The sequence below is a fragment of the Beta vulgaris genome, chromosome 2 (genome assembly GCF_026745355.1).
Source record: "Beta vulgaris subsp. vulgaris cultivar EL10 chromosome 2, EL10.2, whole genome shotgun sequence".
Taxonomy (NCBI): domain Eukaryota; kingdom Viridiplantae; phylum Streptophyta; class Magnoliopsida; order Caryophyllales; family Amaranthaceae; genus Beta; species Beta vulgaris.
Genome location: NC_079203.1, coordinates 14,127,231 through 14,153,692, shown reverse-complemented (window position 1 = coordinate 14,153,692; position 26,462 = coordinate 14,127,231). Strand labels below are relative to the sequence as shown.

Below are 26,462 nucleotides of genomic sequence, written 5' to 3'. Positions count from 1 at the left end.
CCTTTTGTTATTTCAAACTCCAAGGTGAAATAATTGTTGTTATTGAGCAAAGAGGAAGGGGTAATTTGGTTAACAGTGTTTATGAAAAGTAAACGCGAAGTCATGACACGTTATTTACCGGGAATAATTGTTTCTAGATACTAGATATAAATTTCATCTAACTTTTGTTACATGTCATTACATCATATTAGTTGTTAATTTTAATAGTATCATCATTCCAATCCACGTTTAATATTAACCATCAGGCGGGTAAAAACAAAATAAATTATCAGTAGATGTATTTAGGAAAAAACTTTGTTATTTCATAAGTTCTTACTTCTAGGAAAATTATTTATTAAGTTATTATTGTCTTATGATTCACTTGCCTTGTTATTTCATAAGTACATTTAAGGTTGTGCTATTAGTCATCGTATTAGATTGAATTTTATTTTATTTTTTTGACAAAAAATGTTTATTCTTTGGGCCTGTTCTCCCCAACTTATTTTCAGTTCAGTTCAGTCCAGTTCAGTTCAACTCCAATCGGTTCAGTTCAGTTCAGCTCCAATCAGTTCAGTTCAGCTCCATTCTTTTATAACCATTTTGTTAAATATTATTATTATGTTGGTATTATTTATTTTACCAATTACTCTTGTTATTATTATTATTATTATTTAAATATATATCATTACTATTAAGTATTATTATTATTATTGTTGTTGTTGTTTCTATATATTATTTAGCTTATTACTCATTATTATTACTATTATTATTAGGAGGAACATGATTTAGGTCAAAGCACAAATAAACCCACTTTTTTAGCCCATAAACCAATCAAATCGCGTCAAGACGGTTTATGATGTAATTTTCGCCGTCCAACCCAATCATTATTTTTATTACTAAATATTTTTATATTATTAAATCTAATTATTAAAATAGTAACATTAATTTACTTCTTAGATATTATTGTTATTATATATCATCATCAAGTATTAATATATTAATATAAATAATATAAAATAATTATTATTAATTATCATTATTATCATTAATATTTATTATTATTATTAATTTACGATTATTAATATTATTTATTTATAACTATCATTTAAAAATATCCAAAATACTATTATTATTATTCATTATGATTACATCATTATAATTATTATCTAATATTCATATTATTATTGTTTAAAATATTATTTATATATTTATTACATTTAATTCAATTCAGTTCAGTTCAGTTCAGTTCAGTTCAGTTCAGCTCTAATAAGTTCAGTTCAGTTGAGTTCAGTTCAGTTGTTTTATGCCGAAGAGAGAATACCTTTTGATGATGTTTAATTATTTTAATTATGAAAAAGGGTACTTTAAAACCTCAACTTTTAGAAATACTTAAAGGGTAATGTTATATGTAGCCCTTAGGGCTACATATAAGCATTAAATACATTTCTTTAAATGGAAACAGTTTAAGAATTCAAGACACATTTTCACATCAACTGAGGTAATAAATGCTTGATTCAATATTTTATTTCCATTTTAAGCACCTTATACATAGCCCTAAGGGCTACATATATCATTTTCCATACTTAAAAGTCAAACCCTTGCGTCTCTCATCAAACGTAATAAGCTATTTTTGTGCTTGGTTGGCAATCACATAGCTTGGTTTCCTATTTATAACCCTTTTAAATCTAATAACTCCTATAAAGCTTTTATAACTATTTATAACCCTTTTAACTCCTATAACTCTTAGATGGCAAGCTAGCTTGGTTTCCTATTTATATAGTACATAACTTTTATAAACGCAATAAATCTTATGATTACAAACAAAATCTTATGAAACATAACTTGGTTTCCACCTCTAATTTCCTAGGCATGAAGGGAAATAATTATGCTAAAAAATGTGCTTAAGGGTGGTAAGGGAACTCATGCCCAATATCAGGGGTAAAATGTCTACACTTTTTTGCCCCCGACATAATATTTTATCCATTTTATAATATGTGAGATATTTTGACTTTTATATTATCTGGGCACTTTTTCTGACAATGTTTATAAAATTATGTAACATAAAATATAGTTATGTGTGATCTTGTTAAATCTATCTCAGCGTATAGTTCAAAATATCAACTTTGAATAGGAAATTAAAGATATTAATATTTAAGTACATACATTGATAATTGTGCTCAGAAAAATGTTTGAAATTATATGAAACGGAGACATGGATGAATTATTTATCTGTGGTTTATAGATTGAAAATATATATATGACAATGTACGACCATAGAATCCTAACATTAGATCTATCTGCCAGATTACTAGACCATATGGGCCATGGCCATAATATAACATTACATGCTCCCATCAAGAAGAATAAAAGAGAAATTGTGCGAAAACCAAACATTCAATTCCTTTTTTGATCTTCTATCTTTACCTCACTTTTGAGAAAAGCTATGGGATTGGTTGCCCATGCCAAGAGTGGACAATAATTTATTTTTGATTCGGGTGCATGATGTTGATGATTTTTACATAAAATTAAAGTGATATGGATTATCCATTCGATACATTGACAACATTGCTAATTGTACTATAATCAAGCTATTTTTGTAATCTACAACATTCAAGTTTTTTGTTTTTTTTTTGTTTTTTGCTTTTTTTTCTATGCTGACCTTATTAGTAGCACCAACATTCTTTTATCAGATCATGGAATCAAAGTAAGAATATAACATTCGTGAGTTTCTGTCATATTCACCTTAAGAAACAAGTTTTAAGCTAAGTACAATAAAAAATTTAAATAAAATTAGCATGGACAAGTGCAATACTAAACTTCTTTTAGTAATAGTTTTGGTTTTCAATGTGAAAAAATTACGTCAAAGTATAAAGTTATCATTTTTTTTTGAGCAATTCATTATAAAAAAGTCCTACATTTTGGTGGTCAATTTATTTTATTGTGTAGCAACTACTACATCTATAGACTGCACGTACTTCTCCTAGTGCTTTAAAAATGTTTGACCTTTTTTGCAAAAGAAAAGAACAAATGTGGGAGCAAATGAGGAAAGCCCTAATGACCTGTTCTCTTCGGCATAAAACAGCTGAACTGAACTGAACTGAACTTATTGGAGTTGAACTGAACTGAACTGAACAAAACTTATTGGAGCTGAGCTGAACTGAACTGAACTGAATTGAATTGAACTGAATTGAATTGAACTAAATTGAATTAAATTATATTGAATTAAACTGAACGTAATAAATATATGAATAATATTTTAAATAATAATAATATGAATATTAAATAATAATTATAATGATAAGTACTAATAATGAATAATAATAATAGTATTTTGGATATTTTTAAATTATTGTTATAAATAAATAATATTAATAATCATAAATTAATAATAATAATAATAATCTTAATTAATGATAATAATGATAATTAATAATAATTATTTTATATTATTTATATTAATATATTAATACTTGATGATGATATATAATAACAATAATATCTAAGAAGTAAATTAATATTAGTATTTTAATAATATAAAATTGTTTAGTAATAGAAATAATGATTGGGGTGGACCGCGAAAATTACATCATAAACCTCTTGACGCGATTTGATTGGTTTATGGGCTAAAAAAATTGGGTTTATTTGTGCTTTGACCTAAACCATGTTCCTCCTAATAATAATAGTAATAATAATGAGTAAAGCTATAATAAACAAAATAATATATTGAAACAACAACAACAACAACAACATTAATAATAATAATAATAATAATAATAATAATAATAATAATAATAATAATAATAATAATAATAATACTTAATAGTAATGATATATATTTAAATAATAATAATAATCATAATGATAATAATAATAATAATAATAATAATAATAATAATAATAATAATAATTAGTAAAATAAATTATATCAACATAATAATAATATTTAACAAAATGGCCATAAAAGAATGGAGTTGAACTGAACTGAACAGAACTGATCTGAACTGAACTGAACTGATTGGAGCTGAACTGAACTGAACTGAACTGATTGGAGCTGAATTGAACTGAACTGAACTGAACTGAAAATAAGCTCGAGAAAACAGACACTAACTGATTATTATTGTTTTACAACTTTTCTCTTTGCTCTTTCTTCTATCCACCTTCCCCTTCTCTATGATACCACTCATCAATCATATCCACCTGGCACCAACATTGTATCTTTTGGCTTCTATATATATCTAACATGTTCGATGATATACCCACGCACAAAACAAACTCCACCCTTCCTTTACTTCTAAATTTCTCTCTAAATTTCTAAGAGATGATATACCCACGCACAATACTTCTGGGAATCTAGAAAGTGAGACAATATTTCTTAGAGATGATATACCCACGCACAATACTTCTTTTGTCTCACTTTCTCCTTCCCTTGCAAATTTCACAACTTAAAGAGCTTGATTATTTTCGACGGGGAAAATAACAAGCTTATCTGGGAATCTAGAAAGTCTTGGTGAATGTGAGAACCTGCAAGTGATTGATCTCTCCTTCAATAGCTTGTTTGGTATTATACCCATGAAGATATATGGTATGAGAAATCTCACCGCGTTGGTTTTAACATCAAATAATTTATCAGGGTTTTTACATCCTGAAATTGGAAACCTGGAAAATTTGTCATACTTGGAGATAAATGAAAATAAATTGAGTGGTGATATTCCAGAGGAACTAGGAAAATTGAAGAAGTTGTATTTCCTTGATTTAAGTGAGAATCACATCGGAGGGAGCATTTCACCTATGTTGTCGGGTTGCTCGAGCCTAGAATATTTCAACGCTCGTATGAATGTGATCACATGTCCCATACCTAATGAGTTACCGAGGAGTCTACAGTTGCTAGACATATCAAGCAATAAAGTTGAAGGTATGCTACCAACATCAATTTTCTCTTTAAAAAATTTGACAGAATTTATTGTGAGCAATAATAGAATTTATGGTGAAATTCCTCACGAAATAAAATATTGCGATAAGTTATTGTTGTTGGACTTGGGAAAGAACCACTTCAGAGGCCAGATTCCAGAAGAACTCAGTCAACTCTCTTCTTTGGAAATCTCTTTGAACCTTAGCATCAACCTATTGTCAGGTCAGGTTCCATTTCAATTATCTGGCTTAGAAAAGCTAACATCATTAGATCTTTCTCATAACCAACTTAGTGGTAAATTAGATGTCTTTACAAATCTAGCAAGCCTTGTCCTATTAAATGTCTCGTTTAATAATTGTTCTGGCGATGTGCCCAATACCCTTCTATTTCACGAACTCCCTCCAAGTAATCTTGTTGGAAATAAGAACCTCAATTGGCCAGTGCATCCAACTGATCAACATGTCCACCATTCCACCATGAAGTTGATTGGTTTAATCTTGTTGTGCATTGGTGGGGTTCTTCTAACACTATTGGCAGTCATAATGTACAAAAAGTTTTATGCTAGAATAAAAATGTTTGATCGACATTTGATTGAGGAGTATGGTTGGAATCTGACGCTTTTCCAAAATACTCACCTCTCAATTGAATATGTAATAAATAACTTAAACTCGGAAAATGTGATTGGATTTGGAAGCTCCGGAGGTGTATATAGGGTACGTTTGCCTAACGGGGAGACAATAGCTGTAAAGAAAATGATAGAAACAGAAGAAAGAGAGGTGTCCAGCTTAGAAATCCAAATTCAAAGCTATATCCGCCACAGGAATATAGTTACGCTTCTAGGGTGGGCATGTAATAGGAAAATCAAGCTCTTGTTCTTTAATTATATACCACATGGAAGCTTAAGCTCGCTCCTTCATGATGCTGAGACGACAAATGCATGTAGGGGAAAAATGGGAAATTCGATATAACATACTTGATTGTTTGGGTGGCTCATGCACTTGCTTATTTGCACCATGACTGCGAGCCTCCAATAATACATAGGGATGTCAAAAGCTTGAATGTATTATTATGACCAGATTATGAGCCTTATCTGGCTGATTTTGGACTAGCTGTTGCTACTTCTGATTTGGAGATGGATCAAAGACCCAACTTATGTGGGTCTTATGGATACATGTCACTTGGTACGCTCTTTATTCACAACCATTTTTGTATGCTTAGATATAATAAAGTTTTATGCGATTGTTAATTATTTTGCATTTTTTTGGTGGTACAGAAATTGGTTTAATGCCAAGAATTACGGAGAAAAGAGACGTGTATAGCTTTGGTGTGCTTGCTATTGAGAGTTTGACAGGAAAGCATCCATTAAACAATTTTCCTGAGGGGTCAAGCCTTGTTCAATGGGTAGAAGATCAGATACGAAGAAACGTTGATCCTACACAAATTCTTGACGAAAACCTCATAGAGTTGTTTGATGATCCTCGTATACTTCTTGAGATGCAAGAAACCTTAAATGTCTCATTGTGTTGTGTTTCCATACGAGCTGAGGACCGCCCTACCATGAAGGATGTCGTGGCTAAGTTAATGCTCATTCGGCGTGCTAATAACACTAGTGAAGAAGCTGAGGGACTTACGCCAGATCTTTCTATACCTTCTCCAAGTGCAACTGATCATAATGAAACACCATCTCGTAGCCTCCTTGGTTGAGCTGTACATTTAAAGAGCATGATTGTAGACAAGATTAATTAGTTTGCATAAAGTATTATCAATGTTTTCCGCTATCAGTGATTACCCAGTCAGACGCTAAGTAAGATTAGAGAATCATTATATATATAAGAGTTTTCCTAGCTACAATAAAAATAGCAAACAATGCTGGAGTTAGAATTGACGTGTTATGTAAAGCCAGAGGCATACCTTGGAATTTTTTTTATACGGGGTAATACCAAAATCAATGCATTAATTTTCTATTAAAATGTACATTTTTAGATCATGCATAAATTCAAATAGTTATATATATAATATTGCTTGAATCCATCGATCTCATATTAGATGAGATAAGACATGTTACAGACATCATACAATATTTTGAACAAGTAAATATGATACAGGGTAGTGAGATATATTTATATGAATCATAGAGAGTAGGAGACCTCACTTTTTTAGTAGCGAAAATTAACAACATGAATCAATATAATAGTGGGATCAGTTTCAAAATAAAAGTATAATTAGCTAGTTTTGTGAGAAGGATTAAGAATAAAAGTGTAAATAATATTATAGGAAAAATAGAATATATAAGATCACAAAGCAAGTAGAAAAAAATGGTAGAGCAAAGAATTTTGAATATTTTTTAATTGGCAATGTTCAAGACTATACCATAATATATTAGGTCATGTGAAATATTAATTATTAGCGAGATATAAATTAAGTTCTTAGATGTATAAATTATGAAAGAAACAAAAATAAAATTAGAGAAATTTTGATAAAGTACTCTTTACCTTGGGATCAACGGTATTCGTGATCCATGAGATCAACATGGCATTAACTGTCGTCCAATCCGTGGTCGTGTATGGTCAAACAACCTCGGTGATGGTACCGTCGAGAAATACAAATTTGTGGCGAGTTTCGAGTGCCATCTAGATGTCAGACGACTAACCATCGTAATTATCATGACGCAACCGAATCGGGATAATAAGATCCCTTGGCTAGTCACCAGTGCCGAGGTAAAACGACGAGTTTATATTGATGGATGTAAAAGGTGGTGGTGCTGGATGCGTGGGCTGGGCACCATAAACCACCGTAGCAGCCGAGAGACAGAAAAGAAAAAATTAAAATAGTCTTTGATACCAAGTAGAATTAAGGTAAAATTTTGACCTTATCATTAATATAATCACAATCACAATATATGTGATACAATAATTAGGAAACCTAGCTAAGATACAACTCTATTTTTAGCCAACTTCCTAAAATATATTCTCTACAATAGCTTAAACTAAGAAACAACAATAGTAGGCAAGAAATGATGGTCACCTCAGCTACTCTACAATCAATATAAAATAGAAATAATAAAGCTAAAGGAAATTGAAATAAAAGCCAAAGGCCCAAAACACCAAATATATGAAAAAGCAAAAGACTGAAAAGACAAGTTTTACCATAGTGTTGTACTATATTCATTGTCTCTCTTTTTCCTTTTCCTTCTGTCTTGTTTTTGCATGTCTTTCAAAGACAATATCACTATACCAGGTAAACAAATTAAGAGAGGAGAATTGATCAAGCCGTAAAGCTATAGAATTTTCAATTTTACTTTCCATAGAGTTAAATCATTACAGGTCACATTGAAGAATAAGGTTGTTTTAGTTTTAAGTAACATAAATCAATTTAAGGAAATCTTTTATTAGTTTAAGGGTGACTTTAGTTCATTTTTAGGATAAATTTAATTAATTTTAGAGTAATTTTTTTATTAATGTAAGTGTAATTTTGATCAATATAAGTGAAACTTCAATTAATTTTAAGGTGACTTTGATGGATATATAAGCTTAATGTTTGTTAATTTTAGGGTAACTTTGGTTAATATAGGGGTAAGTTTGATTAATATAATGGTAACTCTGATTAGTTTTAAGGTAACTTTGATTAGTTTTAGGGTGAGTTTAGTTCATTTTTAGGGTGACTATATCTCTAAAATAAGTCAAGGAAAGAGGTGTGGTGTCCCCTTTTAAAAATGACTAGAATAACCTCTAATAATCTAAAATAACGTTTTATTTTTATAAAAAAATAAAAAAAATGATAATCAATGCAACTTGTCATATAGAATAAAAGTCAAAAATACAATGTGCAATCACCATTAATAACTTGACAAAATAGATTGACACAATAAATTCACGAAATTAATTAGAATTTTCAATCAAAAAGAGGTGTGGTAGTCCTTCATTACCATTTATGGTATGGGGTAAATTCAAAGGGATGAATAGAAACAAAATTGGGATCAAATTGATGATGTTTACCTTTGGACCAATGTTGTCAATATTATTAGAGGAAATGTGCCTTAGTGAACACAAAACACTAATACCATGAGGATTAATATAGGCATGTTGTCCTCAGCTTATTTTCAGTTTAATTCAGTTCAGCTCAATTCAGTTCAGTTCAGTTCAATTCAATTCAGCTCTGGACAATACTTTTACTCTCACATATCACTATTCATTTCAGTTCAGTTCAGTTTAATTCAGTTCAGTTCAGTTAAGGTGTTTTATGCCAAAGACAACATGCCCTATCTGAATCTCTATTCTATATGTCAAGAGGCGTAGAACACCAAAAAATAGAAAAAAAATAGAGAGTTTATACTTACTTTAATTAAAAAAAAAAAGAAAATAGAAAAATGAACTATCTAATTAATTAGAAAAGTAAAAAAGATGAGAAAAAAACATTACAAAAAGAAAAACAGTCAGCAATCCAAAAATTCCTAATTTATTAGATATAATAAACAATTAATTTAATTTTATACCTTCCTAAAAAAAATTAATTTTCTACAAATTTTCGCATGCATCTTGTGTATATAAAACTAGTTTCCTTTAATAAAACTAGAGACAAAGTTTAGACAATTCATATATTCTTTTTTTGTATATCATACATCCATAATTCTACTTATATTGGTCATGAAAACAAGGGCTATAGATCAGTCTTCGTTTACACTCGCGCCAATGATTTTCAATAATCATTACATCTCCTACTATTGGTGGGGTGACAGCCAGCTTCGGTATGTTGGGGAATATCATTATTGCCGAATCTAACGCCTATATTGCATTCGCGGGTAAAAGAGTGATTGAGTAAACATTAAATAAGACATTAAGAATTGGAGATAAGCTGACTCGAACTGCTTATATCCGCCACAAGATAAACCACCATCTCTCAGGCCCCGACTGACTAATGGCGTTCAAGTAAGCAATAAAATTTTGTGGTGAATGGTGGCAATATGAAGCAATTCACCGAATTAATGGTACAATTCTATCTATGATTGTTAACTTTTTTGTGTGATCAACGATCAACTTTCTTCTTTATGTTGATCAAAAGGTCTTGAGGATATAAATATGTTAAGAGTATAAAAAAGTGAAACTAATATCGAACTAGTTACACATTTTCAATTGCTGCAATTGTTCCTTTAGATTAATATTAGAATTTTTTGCATGCTATGCGTGCGAGTCATATTAACGTTTTTTTTCTCAATTAGTTATTCATCAGTCTTACAATTTTTTTTGATTCCAACATACATTTATAATTATTTTTTTAAAAAATATTCTTAAGTCAATATTTCATTGATTTTTTTAGTTATTTTTCATCAATATTCAATTATAATATTGAGAGAAGGAAATATAAAGGAGAATAAAGTTTGAGATCAAATAAAGTGGAAAAATTTGTGTATCAGGTTCAATTATTGAATATTAGTAAAGTGAAAGAGTTTGATTTATATAATAGAGATTACCGAATAATAAACAACATTTAGGTTTTGAAATATTATCAATATAATTATTAATATGAAGTTCAATTTTTTATTTTTTCTTCTAATTGTTTCAATCAAGTTATATCGTCAATCTAATTTTATCAGAGTTTTTCACACATATGTAAGAAGAGGAAATCATTATCCTTAATTTAATATTTAGTGCAAATTATTTCAAATTCAATTCTACTGTTAACTTGTTCATTCAATATATATGACAAGTAGGAAGAAGAAAAAATTGTTTTATATATATGACCATTTAAATTTATTAAGGTTAAATCAGAACTATGTAGGTAATACCATCTTCTTCCCCCTTCATTTATATAATAGAATTTACTTCGTATTGGTGATACGGGAATAAGAAGCACTATAAAGTAAAGATCCAAATGTCCAAGTCAAACAAGTGATTGCAATGGTTCAAGCTCATGGAAAATACTTCGTGTTAACTGTAAAACAAAAGAAAAGAAAAAGAGACTATTGATGAAAAATATTATAATCGAACTAGTTACACATTTTCAATTGCTGCAACTGTTCCTTTAGATTAATATTATAATTTTTTGCATGCTATGCGTGCGAGTCATATTAACGTTTTTTTCTCATTTAGTTATTCATCAGTCTTACAATTTTTTTTTTATTCGAACATACATTTATAATTTTTTTAAAAAAAATATTCTTAAATCAATATTTTATTGATTTTTTTAGTTATTTTTCATCAATATTCAATTATAATATTGAGAGAAGGAAATATAAATAGTCTCTTTTTCTTTTCTTTTGTTTTACAGTTAACACGAAGTATTTTCCATGAGCTTGAACCATTGCAATCACTTTTTTGACATGGACATTTGGATCTTTACTTTATAAAGCTTCTTATTCCCTTATCACCAATACGAAGTAAATTCTATTATATAAGTGAAGGGGGAAGAAGATGGTATTCCCTACAAAAGTTCTGATTTAACCTTAATAAATTTACGGGCTTGTTCTCTTCGGCATAAAACAGCTGAACTGAACTGATCTGAACTTAACTAAACTAAACTGAATTGAACTGAATTGAATTGAACTGAAATGAATAGTGATATGTGAGAGTAAAAGTATTGTCAAGAGCTGAGCTGAACTGAACTGGTCTGAACTGAACTGATCTGAACTGAACTGAATTGAACTGAAAATAAGCTGGGGAGAACAGGCCCTAAATGGTCATATATATAAAACAATTTTTTCTTCTTCCTACTTGTCATATATATTGAATGTACAAGTTAACAGTAGAATTGAATTTGAAATAATTTGCACTAAATATTAAATTAAGGATAATGATTTCCTCTTCTTACATATGTGTGAAAAACTCTGATAAAATAGTGAATCTTTTGTACTAAGAGGCACTCAACCGGGTAGAGTGAAGGTTTTGGAAGGCAAAACATGTGAAAAAGCTTTTCACTCAGCTTCTCATCTTTGTTTTTTGCAATTAATGGACTGTTCTGTCCAAACTTGTTACAATCAGGTACAATGTGAAAGTGATGAATTGGATCAGCTCAAACAAAGTATAACACAGTCTTTGAGGACCCTATAGACCTTCCTCCTCATAGAGTATTTGATCATAAAATTCCTCTTTTACCTAATGTCTCTTCTGTTAACATTAGACCCTATAGGTATCCCTTATAACAAAGAGATGTGATTGAGCAGTTAGTGCAAGAAATGCATGACAGGGGGATTATTCAGCCTAGCAACAGCCCTTTTGCATCTCCTGTAACTTGATTGACACAATTAGAAGAAAAAATAAAAACTTGAACTTCATATTAATAATTATATTGATAATATTTCAAAACCTAAATGATGTTTATTATTCGGTAATCTCTATTATATAAATCAAACTCTTTCACTTTACTAATATTCAATAATTGAACCTGATACACAAATTTTTTCCACTTTATTTGATCTCAAACTTTATTCTCCTTTGTATTTCCTTCTCTCAATATTATAATTGAATATTGATGAAAAATAACTAAAAAAATCTATGAAATATTGATTTAAGAATATTTTTTTTAAAAATAATTATAAATGCATGTTCGAATCAAAAAAAAATTGTAAAACTGATATATAACTAATTGAAAACGTTAATATGACTCGCACGCATAGCATGCAAAAAATTCTAATATTAATCTAAAGGAACAGTTGCAGCAATTGAAAATGTGTAACTAGTTCGATATTAGTTCCACTTTTTTATACTCTTAACATATTTATATCCTCAAGACCTTTTGATCAACATAAAGAAGAAAGTTGATCGTTGATCACACAAAAAAAGTTAACAATCATAGATAGAATTGTACCATTAATTCGGTGAATTGCTTCATATTGCCACCATTCACCACAAAATTTTATTGCTTACTTGAACGCCAATTAGTCAGTCGGGGCCTGAGAGATGGTGGTTTATCTTGTGGCGGATATAAGCAGTTCGAGTCAGCTTATCTCCAATTCTTAATGTCTTATTTAATGTTTGCTCAATCACTCTTTTACCCGCGAATGCAATATAGGCGTTAGATTCGGCAATAATGATATTCCCCAACATACCGAAGCTGGCTGTCACCCCACCAATAGTAGGAGATGTAAGGATTATTGAAAATCATTGGCGCGAGTGTAAACGAAGACTGATCTATAGCCCTTGTTTTCATGACCAATATAAGTAGAATTATGGATGTATGATATACAAAAAAAGAATATATGAATTGGCTAAACTTTGTCTCTAGTTTTATTAAAGGAAACTAGTTTTATATACACAAGATGCATGCGAAAATATGTAGAAAATTAATTTTTTTTTAGGAAGGTATAAAATTAAATTAATTGTTTATTATATCTAATAAATTAGGAATTTTTGAATTGCTGACTGTTTTTCTTTTTGTAATGTTTTTTTCTCATCTTTTTTACTTTTCTAATTCATTAGATTAGAGGTGTCAATCTGGGTCACTGGCTGGGTTTGGGTTGACCCAAACTGGGTCGGAATGATTTGGGTCGGAATAATCTGGGTGACAGTGTGTCATGGGTCGGAACTGGGTGGGTCGGGTGAGCTTGGGTCGGGTGAAACTGGGTGAGGGGATCTCGGAACTGGGTCGGAATTGGGTCGGGTGAGACTGGGTCGGCCGGTATCTGGGTTGGGTGAATTTGGGTCGGAATGGAATGAGGTGAAGTCGGTCCAAATCGGCTTTCGGAATGACTTGGGTCGGAAGAAATCGGCTTTCGGATAACTTGGGTCGGAAGAAATCGGCTTTCGGAATGACTTGGGTCGGAAGAAATCGGGTTTCGGAATGACTTGGGTCGGAAGAAATCGGCTTTCGGGTTACTTGGGTCGGAAGAAATCGATATCGGAATAACTTGGGTCGGAATAATTCGACTTTCGAAATTACTTGGGTCGGAAGAAATCGACTTTCGGGTTACTTGGGTCGGAAGAAATCGATATCGGAATAACTTGGGTCGGAATAATTCGGCTTTCGGAATTACTTGGGTCGGAAGAAATAGGCTTTCAGGTTACTTGGGTTGAAAGAAATCGATATCGGAATAACTTGGGTTGGAATAATGCGGCTTTCGGAATTACTTGGGTCAGAATAAATCGGCTTTCGGGTTACTTGGGTCGAAATAAATTGATATCGGAATAACTTGGGTGGGAATAATGCGGCTTTCGGAATTACTTGGGTCGGAAGAAATCGATATCGGAATGAATTGGGTCAGAATAAATCGATCGCGACCTTCAGAATTAATTGAGTGTTCAAGAAATCGACTATCGGAATGACTTGGGACTTGGGTTAGAATAAATCGGATTTCAACTTGGGTCGGCATAAATCGGATCTCGATAGGACTTGGTTCTTGGAACGACTAAATATCGAACCGGCAGCGCCGTGGCGTATTGATTTGGGTCGAGATTGTTATAAACTTATAACATGTGATATTGTGATATTGTAGTATAGATTATAGTCATTATACTTTATACTTATAGTGATATATTATAGTAATCTGTAATTATACTGATATTGTGATTGAGTCATTGTGAATTTTTTAATAATACATTGAATCATTAATAGTTTGATACTTATATTACTAATTTGAAATGTTACTAAAGTAAGACTTATAAGTTATACTTATATTATTGGGCCATTCACCATTATTGGTTATTGGTAATTGACCTATTGCCTAAGTATCGCTGATTAGTTATTCACTTATTTAGTTATTCTTATTCATGATTGCATATGTATTCAAGTAACAAGTAACAAGTAACAACTAACATCTAACAAGTAACAAGTAACAACTAACAACCATAAGGATTATTGATTATAGACTTATAGTGTTAGGGTTAATAGACTATTAAACTTAAACATTTTGTTAGTTAGTGACTTACTCACTCTCAAGTTTGAATCAGTTACTATATAGCAACAAAAAGAGAGAATTAAAGAATTAGGTTGACATTAAATCATTAATGAAAGTATCTTAATTCGTAATTATAAAATTGTTCGACTTTTCATCGTTCATGGAACAACTCAACAAGTAACAATGATCAATGTTAATCACTTAATCGAATATGTCATATGAAGATGATACATAATCATACACTATATCGCTAGAGGATGAACATGAAACATTGAAGCTATGAAAGTAGCTCATAGTCAATATATCGATGTTATTACACGGTTTTAACAATAATTGAAGCATATTTAGAATAGATTGATCGACTTTCATCGTTGATGTTTCAGCTTTGGATATTAAAAGATAGTAAGATCCAAAGTTGCTATACATATCGTCCTATAGCAACTTAATCATATGTATCGTTGTAGATCTTAATCAAAAGTCATACTAAAAATTTGTCTATTTCATTACTTAAATAATCATACTTAGCAGTTTATACTTTCACATCATTCATAATCATTTATACATGAATCATCTTGTTTAATATTAAAAATAATAATTAAACTTCTAAAGTTTATAATTTTTATTAATTTATAATATTACTAATTACTAAACAAATTTACAAATCAATACTAGAATTACAAATCAGTATTAGAAAATGAAGAATCATAAAGTTAAATATTAGAAAAAAGAATACTTAAACTTGTCATAACCTTAGTCATTTGATTTGAGAAAGAGTAAATCCAACCATTGATATTTTGAAATCCATGTGCTTGGTCACTCTTGATGTTCATTGGTCAAAAAAATAAATCAAGGATCATGGTTTGACACCATAGATTAGTCAATACTAAATCTGAACCATTCATTTCTTCAATCTCTAAAATCAGAAATCTAAAATCAACTCTCTAAAATCTCAGCCATTTACTCTCAAAATCCAACGGTTCAGATTATACCTAAAAACTAAGCCTAAAATTCCCTACTATATAAACCCTTTTTAAAACTTCCCCTCATTTTTCGCCTCTTTCTGATATTTCTCTCCTCTCATTCAGATCTAAGTTCCCATAATGCATTCCAATCTCACTCCTCAAAGCCCTCGCAGATATCTTCAACTCCCATTTTGTTCAAAGCTTGTCTCCCTCTTCGGTAATTAGGGGAAACCCTTCATTTCTTCTACTAAATTGTGTCAATGCCCATTGATTTGCAGGAGCTATGAAGTGGCAAAGATGAGGAATTTATCGAACTAAGTGGTTGCAACTAACAAAATATAATGTAAATAGTGGCAAAGACGAGGTTTGATGATGGTAGATGGGAGTTCATCTGGAAGAGTAAATAGTGGTGAAAAGAAAGGTGGCAGATTTTTATTTTTTATTTTAAAAGTTGGACGAATGTGATGCAAACCAAGTCAAAATCTTTTGCAACTAACTTATGCTTTTTCTTTCAATACGCAGGTACTATTTTGTTTCAAAAGTATTGAATTCCCATATGTGTTTCTTTTGGATTTTGGAAGAGCCAAAACATTTATCCTTCTTTTTCTTACTTCTTTGGTCAAAATTGCTAGGAGTATTTTTTAATTCACCTAAAAACAATTTGCTTGCTTATTTAAGAGCTTTATTTGTTTTTTATGGTAGCAGCCATTTTTCTGTAGCCATTTTTCTGTTACTACAACAGCCAAGGTTACTTCGAAAAGAGACAGTTTAGATAAAAAGTATTTTGATTTTTGGGGATATATTTTGATCAATTCTGGGCTATATTTCCATGAATCATCAACATCCTTGTGGCTTTAGAATTTGATTTCTCCTGATCTTGGTTTTGCAGCTATGTACTTGATGGAGTGTCGAGAATGAGGGAGCAACCCATTGGGGATTTGGTAGCAGGTTTAAAACAACTTGGCACAAATTAATCCCTGATTACTTTGATGAAAATTAGGAGATGAAAATTGTTGTCTGCTTGAGTTATCATCACATTCTTTGTATCATGAATGTAATATTATTATAGTATAGAGTTTACAAAGTATGATCAAAGGAAGTAGTTGCCCAATGTGATCTTGGACAAAAAAGGATTTCCTAATGCGCTTTGCATAAATTTGGTTAAACATAGTTAGCATATACTGACTTGATTCAATAAAGGGACTTGATTCAATAGACCTTAAGTTATAAGGGCCCGAGCTTGTTGTACTTGGTTCCTGAAAACTTTCGTGCTGATACAACTTTCTTGATTTCTTTCAACACGCTAATTCAACCTAAATCTTAATGTTTTGAACAACTATTAATATGACTCCAATGTATTAGTTTTGAACTATTAATATGACCCCAATGTATCAATTTTGTAAACTACAATTATGTATAACGAAGGAATTTGGGGGTTGAATATTGGGGTTTTCAAATTTAAATGCGATGGTTACAAATTATAGACATCTTAATTATGTATTTATGTCTTGATAAATAATATTTGTCAATTACTTTGACCAAAAAAAATGACGAAATATTTTATGTTCAAAAATTATATAAATTGACCAAAATAAGTACTTATTTAATCATTGTCGGGTTGTATTGGGTTGGAATGGTGTTGGGTCGGGTTTACTTGGGTCAGATGGTAACTGGGTTGGGTCGAAATTAGGTTGGGTCATAACTGGGTTGGGTCACAACTGGGTCGGTAATAGCTGGGTTGGGTCACAACTGGGTTGATTGCTAACTGGGTTGGGTCACAACTGGGTTGGGTGGTAACTGGGTTGGGTGGTAACTGGGTGGGTTTAACTGGGTCATTGGCGGGTGAAGTTGGGTGCGAGTTATTTTGGGTCGGAAACAGGTTGGGTCTGGGTCGTTGTTCACGGGTGCAACTGGGCACGGGTCAAACTGGGTCGGCCCAATTCAGGTTGGGTTACCAATTCCACGGGTTAAACTGGGCACGGGTGAACACTGGGTCGGAATGGGTCGGCTTTCCAACCGACCACTCTCGGCTCGGAACAGGTTGGGTCTGGGTCGCATGCGGGTTCACTCGTGGGTCGGCCCACTTTTTGACATCTCTACATTAGATAGTTCATTTTTCTATTTTCTCTTTTTTTTTAAAATTAAAGTAAGTATAAACTCTCTATTTTTTTTCTATTTTTTGGTGTTCTACGCCTCTTGACATATAGAATAGAGATTCAGATAGGGCATGTTCTCTTTGGCATAAAACACCTTAACTGAACTGAACTGAATTAAAGTGAACTGAACTGAAATGAATAGTGATATGTGAGAGTAAAAGTATTGTCCAGAGCTGAATTTAATTGAACTGAACTGAATTGAGATGAACTGAATTAAACTGAAAATAAGCTGAGGAAAACAGGCCTATATTAATCCTCATGGTATTAGTATTTTGTGTTCACTAAGGCATGTTTCCTCTAATAATATTGACTACATTGGTCCAAAGGTAAACATCATCAATTTGACCCCAATTTTGTTTCTATTTATCCCTTTGAATTTACCCCATACCATAAATGGTAATGAAGGACTACCAGTCTACCACATTAATTACTCTCACATGCATCACTTCAATTTTTTTTCTCTCATCAACTCCACCTAAGAAAATTGAAGTTGAAATTTGAAACTAGAGTAGAGTCAAAAGTCAACTGAAAACAAAAAGAGAAGTTAACAATCATAGATAGAATTGTACCATAAATTCGGTGAATTGCTTCATATTGCCACCATTCACCACACAATTTTATTGCTTAGTTGAACGCCAATTAGTCAGTCGGGGTCTAAGAGACGGTGGTTTATCTTGTGGCGGATATTAGCAGTTCGAGTTAGCTTATCTCCAACTCTTAATGTCTTATTTAATGTTTGCTCAATCATTCTTTTACCCGCGAATGCAATATAGGCGTTAGATTCGGCAATAATGATATTCCCCAACATACCGAAGCTGGCTGTCACCCTACCAATAGTAGGAGATGTAAGGATTAAAAATAATTGGCACGAGTGTAAACGAATACTGATCTATAGCCCTTGTTTTTATGACCAATATAAGTAGAATTATGGATGTATGATATACAAAAAAAGAATATAGGAATTGTCTAAACTTTGTCTCTAGTTTTATTAAAGGAAACTAGTTTTATATACACAAGATGCATGCGAAAATATGTGAAAAAATTTTTTTTTTTTTAGGAAGGTAGAAAATTAAATTAATTGTTTATTATATCTAATAAATTAAGAATTTTTAAATTGCTGACTGTTTTTCTTTTTGTAATGTTTTTTTCTCATCTTTTTTACTTTTCTAATTAATTAGATAGTTCACTTTTCTATTTTCACTTTTTTATTTTTTAACTAAAGTAAATATAAACTCTTTTTTTTTTCTATTTTTTGGTGTTCTACGCCTCTTGACATATAGAATAGAGATTCAGATAGGGCATGTTCTCTTTGGCATAAAACACCTTAACTGAACTGAATTGAACTGAATTAAAGTGAACTGAACAGAAATGAATAGTGATATGTGAGAGTAAAAGTATTGTCCATTGCTGAACTGAATTGAGCTGAACTGAAAATAAGCTGAGGAGAACAGGCCTATAGTAATCCTCATGGTATTAGTGTTTTGTGTACACTAAGGCACATTTCCTCTAATAATATTGACAGCATTGGTCCAAGTGTAAACATCATCAGTTTGCCCCCAATTTTGTTTCTATACATCCCTTTGAATTTACCCCATACCATAAATGGTAATGAAGGACTACCAGTCTACCACATTAATTACTGTCACATGCATCACTTCAATTTTTTTCTCTCATCAACTCCACCTAAGCAAAACGTAAAAATGTACTCCCATAGAGCAATCTTAAAGGGACATAGCATAATCAAAGAAAACTCCTTACATGCCCATCCAGGGCCGTCTTTAAAATTTTGGGGTCCCGGTATGAAGTATGAATTTTCAAAATAATATATTTTGGGACCTTTATAATTTTGGAAGCCTTGTGCTGTTAGGCTCCTTGCACACTCTCATCTACCCCTCTGATCCCATCAAAGAAGTGACAACTTCAATGTTCTACTAGCTCTTCACCTCCAACTTTATATTATTACTAGAGTTTTCCAAAATGTGAACTTACACTCAAAATTTCCTTACAGTATTGATATAAGAAAATACTTAAAATGGAGAAAAGATAAAAAGACAAATGTTTAAATAGCTTCTTCAAATATGTAAGGGATATATACTGAATATATTTTACAACTATAGCCGCTGAGATCAGAAGTTGCTTGAGAGCTTGTGAGTAAAGGGAAGGATGTCCACTAGAAAATACCTTCTAATTTTCTTCCATTCAAAAGTGTGATGTCTTAGGCTATTTAACCATCCATCTTACATCAACTTGCATCACTAGAAACTATCACCCACTTCAGATAGATTGACAAACTAAACAAATAGCTCAACTGAAAGCAGTCATAATGCAGGGTCTGCATGGCTGGCGAAAAGAGCGTTTGCGTTGTATCCTTGACTATAAATTGAGACTTTCGCATTCCAGCAAATAGCAAATATAAAATAGTTTGCCATATTTGAGTGAGTTGGTTATAGTGAAAAACTTATAATCTGCAAGGACATCTCTTTAAATTCAAATAGATTCTATGCCTAGCATCATAGAACAGCTTCCCATGATCAAGCAACTCCCCTATTACCAGGAAACAGAATTATCATAATCATGGAACCCTATCATCAGTAATTGTCATTGTCAATTTTTTTCCTTTCACTATGATTCATGCTTGCTGCTGATTGAGTTTGTTATCATATCATGTTGAACATTTCTGATCACAAGTGAATATAACAAAGAGATGTAGCTGGTTTCTGCATGTGTTCGAAAACTTTACACCAAAAAATTAATAAGACATGTTTGCACCACAAAAGAAACTAAATTCTGTTCAACATCACCCAGAGGTGGTGTAGAGCTAGCTCGGTAAGAGCTACCACAGGATCCAGGGGCATAGGACCCTATGTGAAGGGGTTGAGAGCTAGCCCATCCCATAGGCTACCCCCTATTTCCTCCTACAAAGTGGCTTGAGCCTAAGATAAGTAACCCACTCACAAATAGAAGAAAAAGGATAGAAAGCAAATAACCTGGAAAAAAGGTTATTACTTTGGAAAGAAGGAAAGAAAGCAAATGACCCTTGACAAAAGGTTATTACTTTACACAAAAGGAAATAAAAAGCAAACAACATTACCTTTTCAGGAACTTTGCTGAAGACCAATGTTTTTACTATAGGCGAAACAATCAGCTTCTGGGACATTTGAGCAAATGTAGCATTTGGTTCTAACAAATTGGATGGACCAAGAAACAGGATCTGAAGAACCATTCTCTCCCATCCTGCAACAGGAAACTGCAACTATCAAAACCTTAACACACTTTTTGGTCTCATGAAGGATGATCAAACAATAGCTAACCTTTCTGGCGGTTCATTGCATTGTCAACTACTGGTTCATCCAGAACTTCTTTGCCTTTGCTAAGAATCTTTACAGCCAGACCATTTTTTGCAGAGGCCAATAAGGAATCTTTACCAATACATTCAGGAGCTTGTTCTTGTTCAAATGACCATATGCAATCTTTTACAATCTGAGAAAATGGATGGAAGAGAAAAATTAACATGTAAGAAATGTATCAGTTACAGTAGCAATCAACATTCAGAAGAATAGAGCAGAGACAAATTCATTAGATACAGAGTTCATCTTATTCAGCAAATCACAAAAAGAAGACGGTTCATATTGACATGTCCTACCAAAGTCCTATGTCTTCATCTTAAATCAATACTCTCAAATAAATAAAATAGAGGCAATCATTCATATATAATTGTCCTCTAATTCCTAGTTGTAGACTTGCAGTTCATCATTATTAGACTCTTACACTTTGTTTAGATAGCAATACCAAAAATTATTAGGTTCGATGAGAATTTTCCAACCAAGTTTTGCAATAAATGTTTTATTCATTGGCAAAGTTTTTTTATGCCCTAAACCCCCTTGGGATTTTGGTCTGTAGATATTTTCCAGGTAATTAGTGAGGTTGTATTTTTTCCTTATTTTGACGCCAGAAAAACTTCATGCGAAGAGAATCAATAGAGGTAGCAATGTCAGGTGCCAACATAGTTGAGGCGCGTGTATATGTCGATAGGGCCTCGAGGTTAGTCTGGATCATAGTTAATCTCCTTGTTTTGGAGAGGAAGCCAGATTCCCGCAAATTAATTATTTGCTCTGTTTTTTGGACAATATGGGCGAGATTAGCTTTAGAAGGACGGTGAAGAATATTCCAAGATATCTGCCCAGGGACGAATTAGGGAGCATGTTAAAATGGCTAGCTAAAGCCATTTTACGAGGCTGGTTGACCTTTTTGGAGAAGATGATCGATGATTTGTGGAAATTAATTAGTTGACCAGAGACGATACATAAGTCATCGAGTACTCTTTTTAGATTGGTACAAGCTGACGTAGTTGATTATATAATTTTATCGATCTGCTTCTCTATTTTTATTAAATTTAATTTGGCCACAATTTTCGTTTCAACTAATACACGCTTTAAGAATAGACAAATTATTTGGATTTTTTTTATTTCTTTCAAGAAAATGACACCATTTTCACCAACTAAAATTAAGTACCACTTCATTAATTGGGTGGCTCCAACAGTCAATTTTTTTCTATATAAGGTGAGCCATACTAAATTCTTATTCACTTGCTAAATTCTCTCCCCCCTCAAAAAACAGCAAAACATTCCTATCCAAAAAAGTGTCTGCGAAGGGCAAAGAACCAATGGTGACGGGACCTTGTCGTCTACCGATGGTGGTGCCCATTCCGGCACCAGGATCACCACCACCACCACATGATTCTTTATCCTCCTCCTCTAACCCTCCTCCATCCGCTCAATCATCATCCTCTTCTTCCTCCTTCTCATGTGAAAGGAAAAAGAGGAGGATCGACATGTCTCCCTTCCCTCCATCATCAACACCATTAATACCACCACCATCACCATTATCATCACCATCAGCAACCGCACCCACATCATCATTCTCATCCACCTCCACTGACCCTGCATCACCACCACGTGGCGATGAGACAGAGTCAGACCCGGACTCCGACAACTACAAGCGAAGTTCGTCAAACTTCGACCAAAATTTACTGACACATTTGTCGGTTTTCCCCAAAAATACTGGGTTTGGTCATGTCTTTGCATGGCCTTTCCTATGTCTTCTTTTGTCTAGAGTTCTTTTCATTTTTATTTTTTTATGCTTTTTTTCATGTTTTTGTCTGTAATTTATCTCCATTAGTAGTAGGAGAAAATTCAAGGTTGTAATATAAGTAGTATTAAGACTTTTTGTAATGACTTTCTATTATGAATGAAATATGATTTTTATTATATTGTCTCAATTTGTTAGAATTAACTATGTTTTTTCTTATGTTGTCTCGATTTAGAACTTTTTGCCCTATAAAAAAAATTACAATTTCTTATGTACGCAAAATATATGAATATACTTTTGTTGTCATAAAAAATGAACAACTTTAATTTAGACATGACATATCATGTATTTAGACATGACACAATAATTTAGGCTTATACTAACGTAAATAAGCGATAATTAAATATTTAAGATGGCTATGACCGAAAATGAGTAATTGAATTTTTTTTCATGTATATAAGTATGATATGTTAGGTTAAGACATGAAGATAAAAAAAATTTATATTGAAGTGATTAATCATTTATCGTAAAATTAAAAGGATCGAGTTAGAGTCTTTCTTTTGATCAATTTTTTATTCCCTTGTGTTATGAACATAGGAATTATTAATATATAATAATTCATGTTATTCAGATGAATAATGAATTAAAAAATAATCACTATAGTGGATCAATTTTTTTTGATGAAAATAAAGTAAATTTAAATTTGATAGGCCTAAGTGTAACACCTCGATAATTCTCTCTTTTCAGAAATACCTTTTAATATAAAATTCAAAGAATTACCAAAGCATTATCGCCCGTGTGATAACGTATCGACTTATTCAAAATTTTACAGCGGAAAACATTTAACTAAACTTCATACTTTATTATCATAAATAAATAAATAAGTACTTTTAAATCAAACACTCTAAGTATGTCTACTCAAACAAACTTATTAAAGTACTTTCCTACTAATGCAGAAAATAAGATATACTAGATTACACAAGCTCTCCATTCCCAGATTCCCAATGATGCAACATCTACGAACCTGTAAATGTCGATGCTATAAAGAATCTGCTTACCAAAATGGATCATCACAAGATCAATAAGGCAAAGCCATGATCAACAATCACAAACAAAACACGTAATCAGCAAAGTTGAGTACTACATACTAATACATAAGCATTCCTAACATGATACTAATAAATAACATGCAGAGATAAATAATAATATAACACTATAACATTTCTGCAGACAACTTCTACTGAACAAAACTCTAAGCATCTTTTTATTACTTTAATGGAATAGTACATAGCTATTGGACTCGAACTGTCTTATCTACTAATGCCTTAACTAAGAAGACAAAATACGGGCGCGACTCCATATTCCAGAATGACCTGCGATATCGAGGGACCTTTTGAAAAAATTAGGAATGGTGATCAATCCATTACCCAGAAAAGTCATGGCACGCTCACCATGTACCCCAACTCCTAATGTCCAACTCTAGACGTGTGCCAGTCTAAAGCCTATAACTATCCTCGTTACACTTTATGTGATTTACATTTTATTACTTATTCTGACACACACAGACACACACACACAAGTAACGCAACAATATCAAATCAAGCATTCACAACTGAACTTCTCTTTTATCTTAGGATTTAATAAGTGATCACAACTTAGAATCCAAGATTACTTTCTTTTCATCTCAATCTTTGTTATTTTGTCTAGCCAACAATAAATCTTATCTTTCAAAGGCATAACTTGTCAACTTACCAGGTAAGACCCACAATCCTTATAAAGTAGTGAAAATAATACTTGTAAGGGAACACATGAATAAACTGTTAGGTGTGATCAATGAGAGAACCGGATATCCCACTCCAAGGCACGGAAACTACGCTTTCCTATTAGTTTAATTTCGCCCCTCTAGGATCACCGGGTTATCACGAAATAACTAATGAGATACAATGGAGAGAAACAATCCACTTAGATGATCTTCTAAGTGAATCAACAAGAACTTGTGTTTAGTGTTTGTGAAGAACACTCAAGAGAAGTATGCAAGGTTTTTCTTAAGCAAAGCAAGAAGTATTTTAGAGTATAGAAAATCTGATTTTTCTTCTAACCATTTACTCATGGGAATCCCAAGGTTTATATAGGAAGAATAAACCTTTCATTGACTAGAGTAATTAATCACATAACCCCCATTTTAATCACCCATCAAAGGCCTTTAATCCACTGATTTAAGGACCTTAAAGGTCATTAAAATGAGACCATAACATCACAACGGATATAAACCGTCAAGGCATCTTTTCACGTTCCAAGGCAGAAGGCAGGCCACGACTCGCGAAGGAGCTCGCGAGTCGCGAGGCGCTGGTCGCGACTCGCGACGGCCCTCCTGTCTCCCTTGGTTTATCAACGTGATTTTGCCACTTGATGTACTCTAATCTTTTGCATACTAGACCTCCTCCTCTTCTAGTACATTCCCATATGAGTCTCAAACCCATTACCCTATAAATGTTCCAACATAAACATGATTTAATCTCAATAATATATTAATTCCCTCATGTGAATTAATAAACAAAGTTCCCATCCACATGCTTGCATCAATAATTCCATACAAACATGACAATCTTTAACTCATAATAAATCTCATAATTAACATGCTTGCACACAGGCATAAAACACGTAGAATTCAATCATACTAGAAATCACATGTGAAATTATAAAGTTCCTATACATGATACTACAACCTCCTCAAATCATGATACTAATCACATAGCACACAGGTATGTGCGTACCTTGTGTAAACTAGTTGGTAGGCCACCTTTAGTTCCTTAAAAGTCACCTGCTGCGTATTCTCCGCCTAAAATAATCAATATAAACTAAAATCAATACTCTTGAATAAAATACAGAAACTTTAAAATATTTAAAATCCCTTTAAACATATTCAAAAGTTGTTTTACTATCAAAACTTCAATTACTTTTACTCCTAGCATAGTACTACCATACTAGTAATTAAACCCTTAAAACTCCATTATTAAAGCCTTTTCTAAAATTCCAGAAACTTATAAAACCATAAAATCCTCTTTAGATATATGTAAACATGCTGAAATTCATGACTTAAACCAATCTCATAGTTTATAACATACTACTATGGTTTTCTAATAATTAACACCCTAAAGATCCATATTTTAATGATTAAAACTTCAATCTAAAAATAATAAACAAATTTAAAATTTTATTCTTTTAATATATAATATACATGAATCAAGATTATTTATTAAAACAGTAAATTAAAACCAATAATCATGATTAGCATTAAAATAAAGCATAAAAACATAGTCTTTGATGGAAAATTGAGAAAGAAGAAAAAAAATTAACCAACAATCAAAGAAACAAGAAGAAGAACAATGAGGCACCGGAAATAACAGGGCCACGCAGCAGCAGTTGCGCACCGAAATCAGAGATTTTGAAGGTTTTGTGACGTTTCTTGTTGAAGAAGAAACGTTACTTGAAGAAAAAGAAAACTTGAGAGAAGGAAGAACAAAGAAAATCGTGAGGAGAGA

At 32.1% G+C, this 26,462-nt stretch overlaps 2 protein-coding genes and 1 long non-coding RNA gene across 5 annotated transcripts; 2 read left to right on the top strand and 1 right to left on the bottom strand.

The window, feature by feature from the left end:
• The first annotated feature begins 4,213 nt into the window (after positions 1-4,213).
• Positions 4,214-6,858, top strand: LOC104887285 (LRR receptor-like serine/threonine-protein kinase RGI3). 3 transcript variants are annotated; one of them, XM_048638456.2, is made up of 3 exons: positions 4,220-4,891; positions 5,965-6,069; positions 6,162-6,858. In XM_048638456.2, the coding sequence occupies exons 1-3, from the start codon at positions 4,549-4,551 to the stop codon at positions 6,590-6,592; spliced, it is 879 nt and encodes a 292-aa protein (XP_048494413.1). In that variant the 5' UTR covers positions 4,220-4,548; the 3' UTR covers positions 6,593-6,858. The 3 variants fall into 3 exon arrangements, 2 of the variants coding, with proteins under 2 accessions (XP_048494413.1, XP_010670200.2); XR_789334.4 differs by having other exon boundaries at positions 4,214-6,069; XM_010671898.4 differs by lacking the exon at positions 5,965-6,069 and having other exon boundaries at positions 4,222-4,891.
• Positions 6,859-15,408: 8,550 nt separating this feature from the next.
• Positions 15,409-16,891, top strand: LOC125494718 (uncharacterized). Its single transcript, XR_007270989.2, has 2 exons — positions 15,409-16,198; positions 16,566-16,891. It is a non-coding gene; the product is annotated as an uncharacterized LOC125494718 (long non-coding RNA).
• Positions 16,892-20,722: 3,831 nt separating this feature from the next.
• On the bottom strand, positions 20,723-21,360 carry LOC104887378 (uncharacterized). The gene is made up of 2 exons (XM_048639848.1): positions 21,144-21,360; positions 20,723-21,066 (listed from the first exon to the last, which is right to left on the bottom strand). Exons 1-2 carry the CDS (start codon positions 21,343-21,345, stop codon positions 20,738-20,740), a joined length of 531 nt encoding a protein of 176 aa, XP_048495805.1. The 5' UTR covers positions 21,346-21,360; the 3' UTR covers positions 20,723-20,737.
• Positions 21,361-26,462: the final 5,102 nt, after the last annotated feature.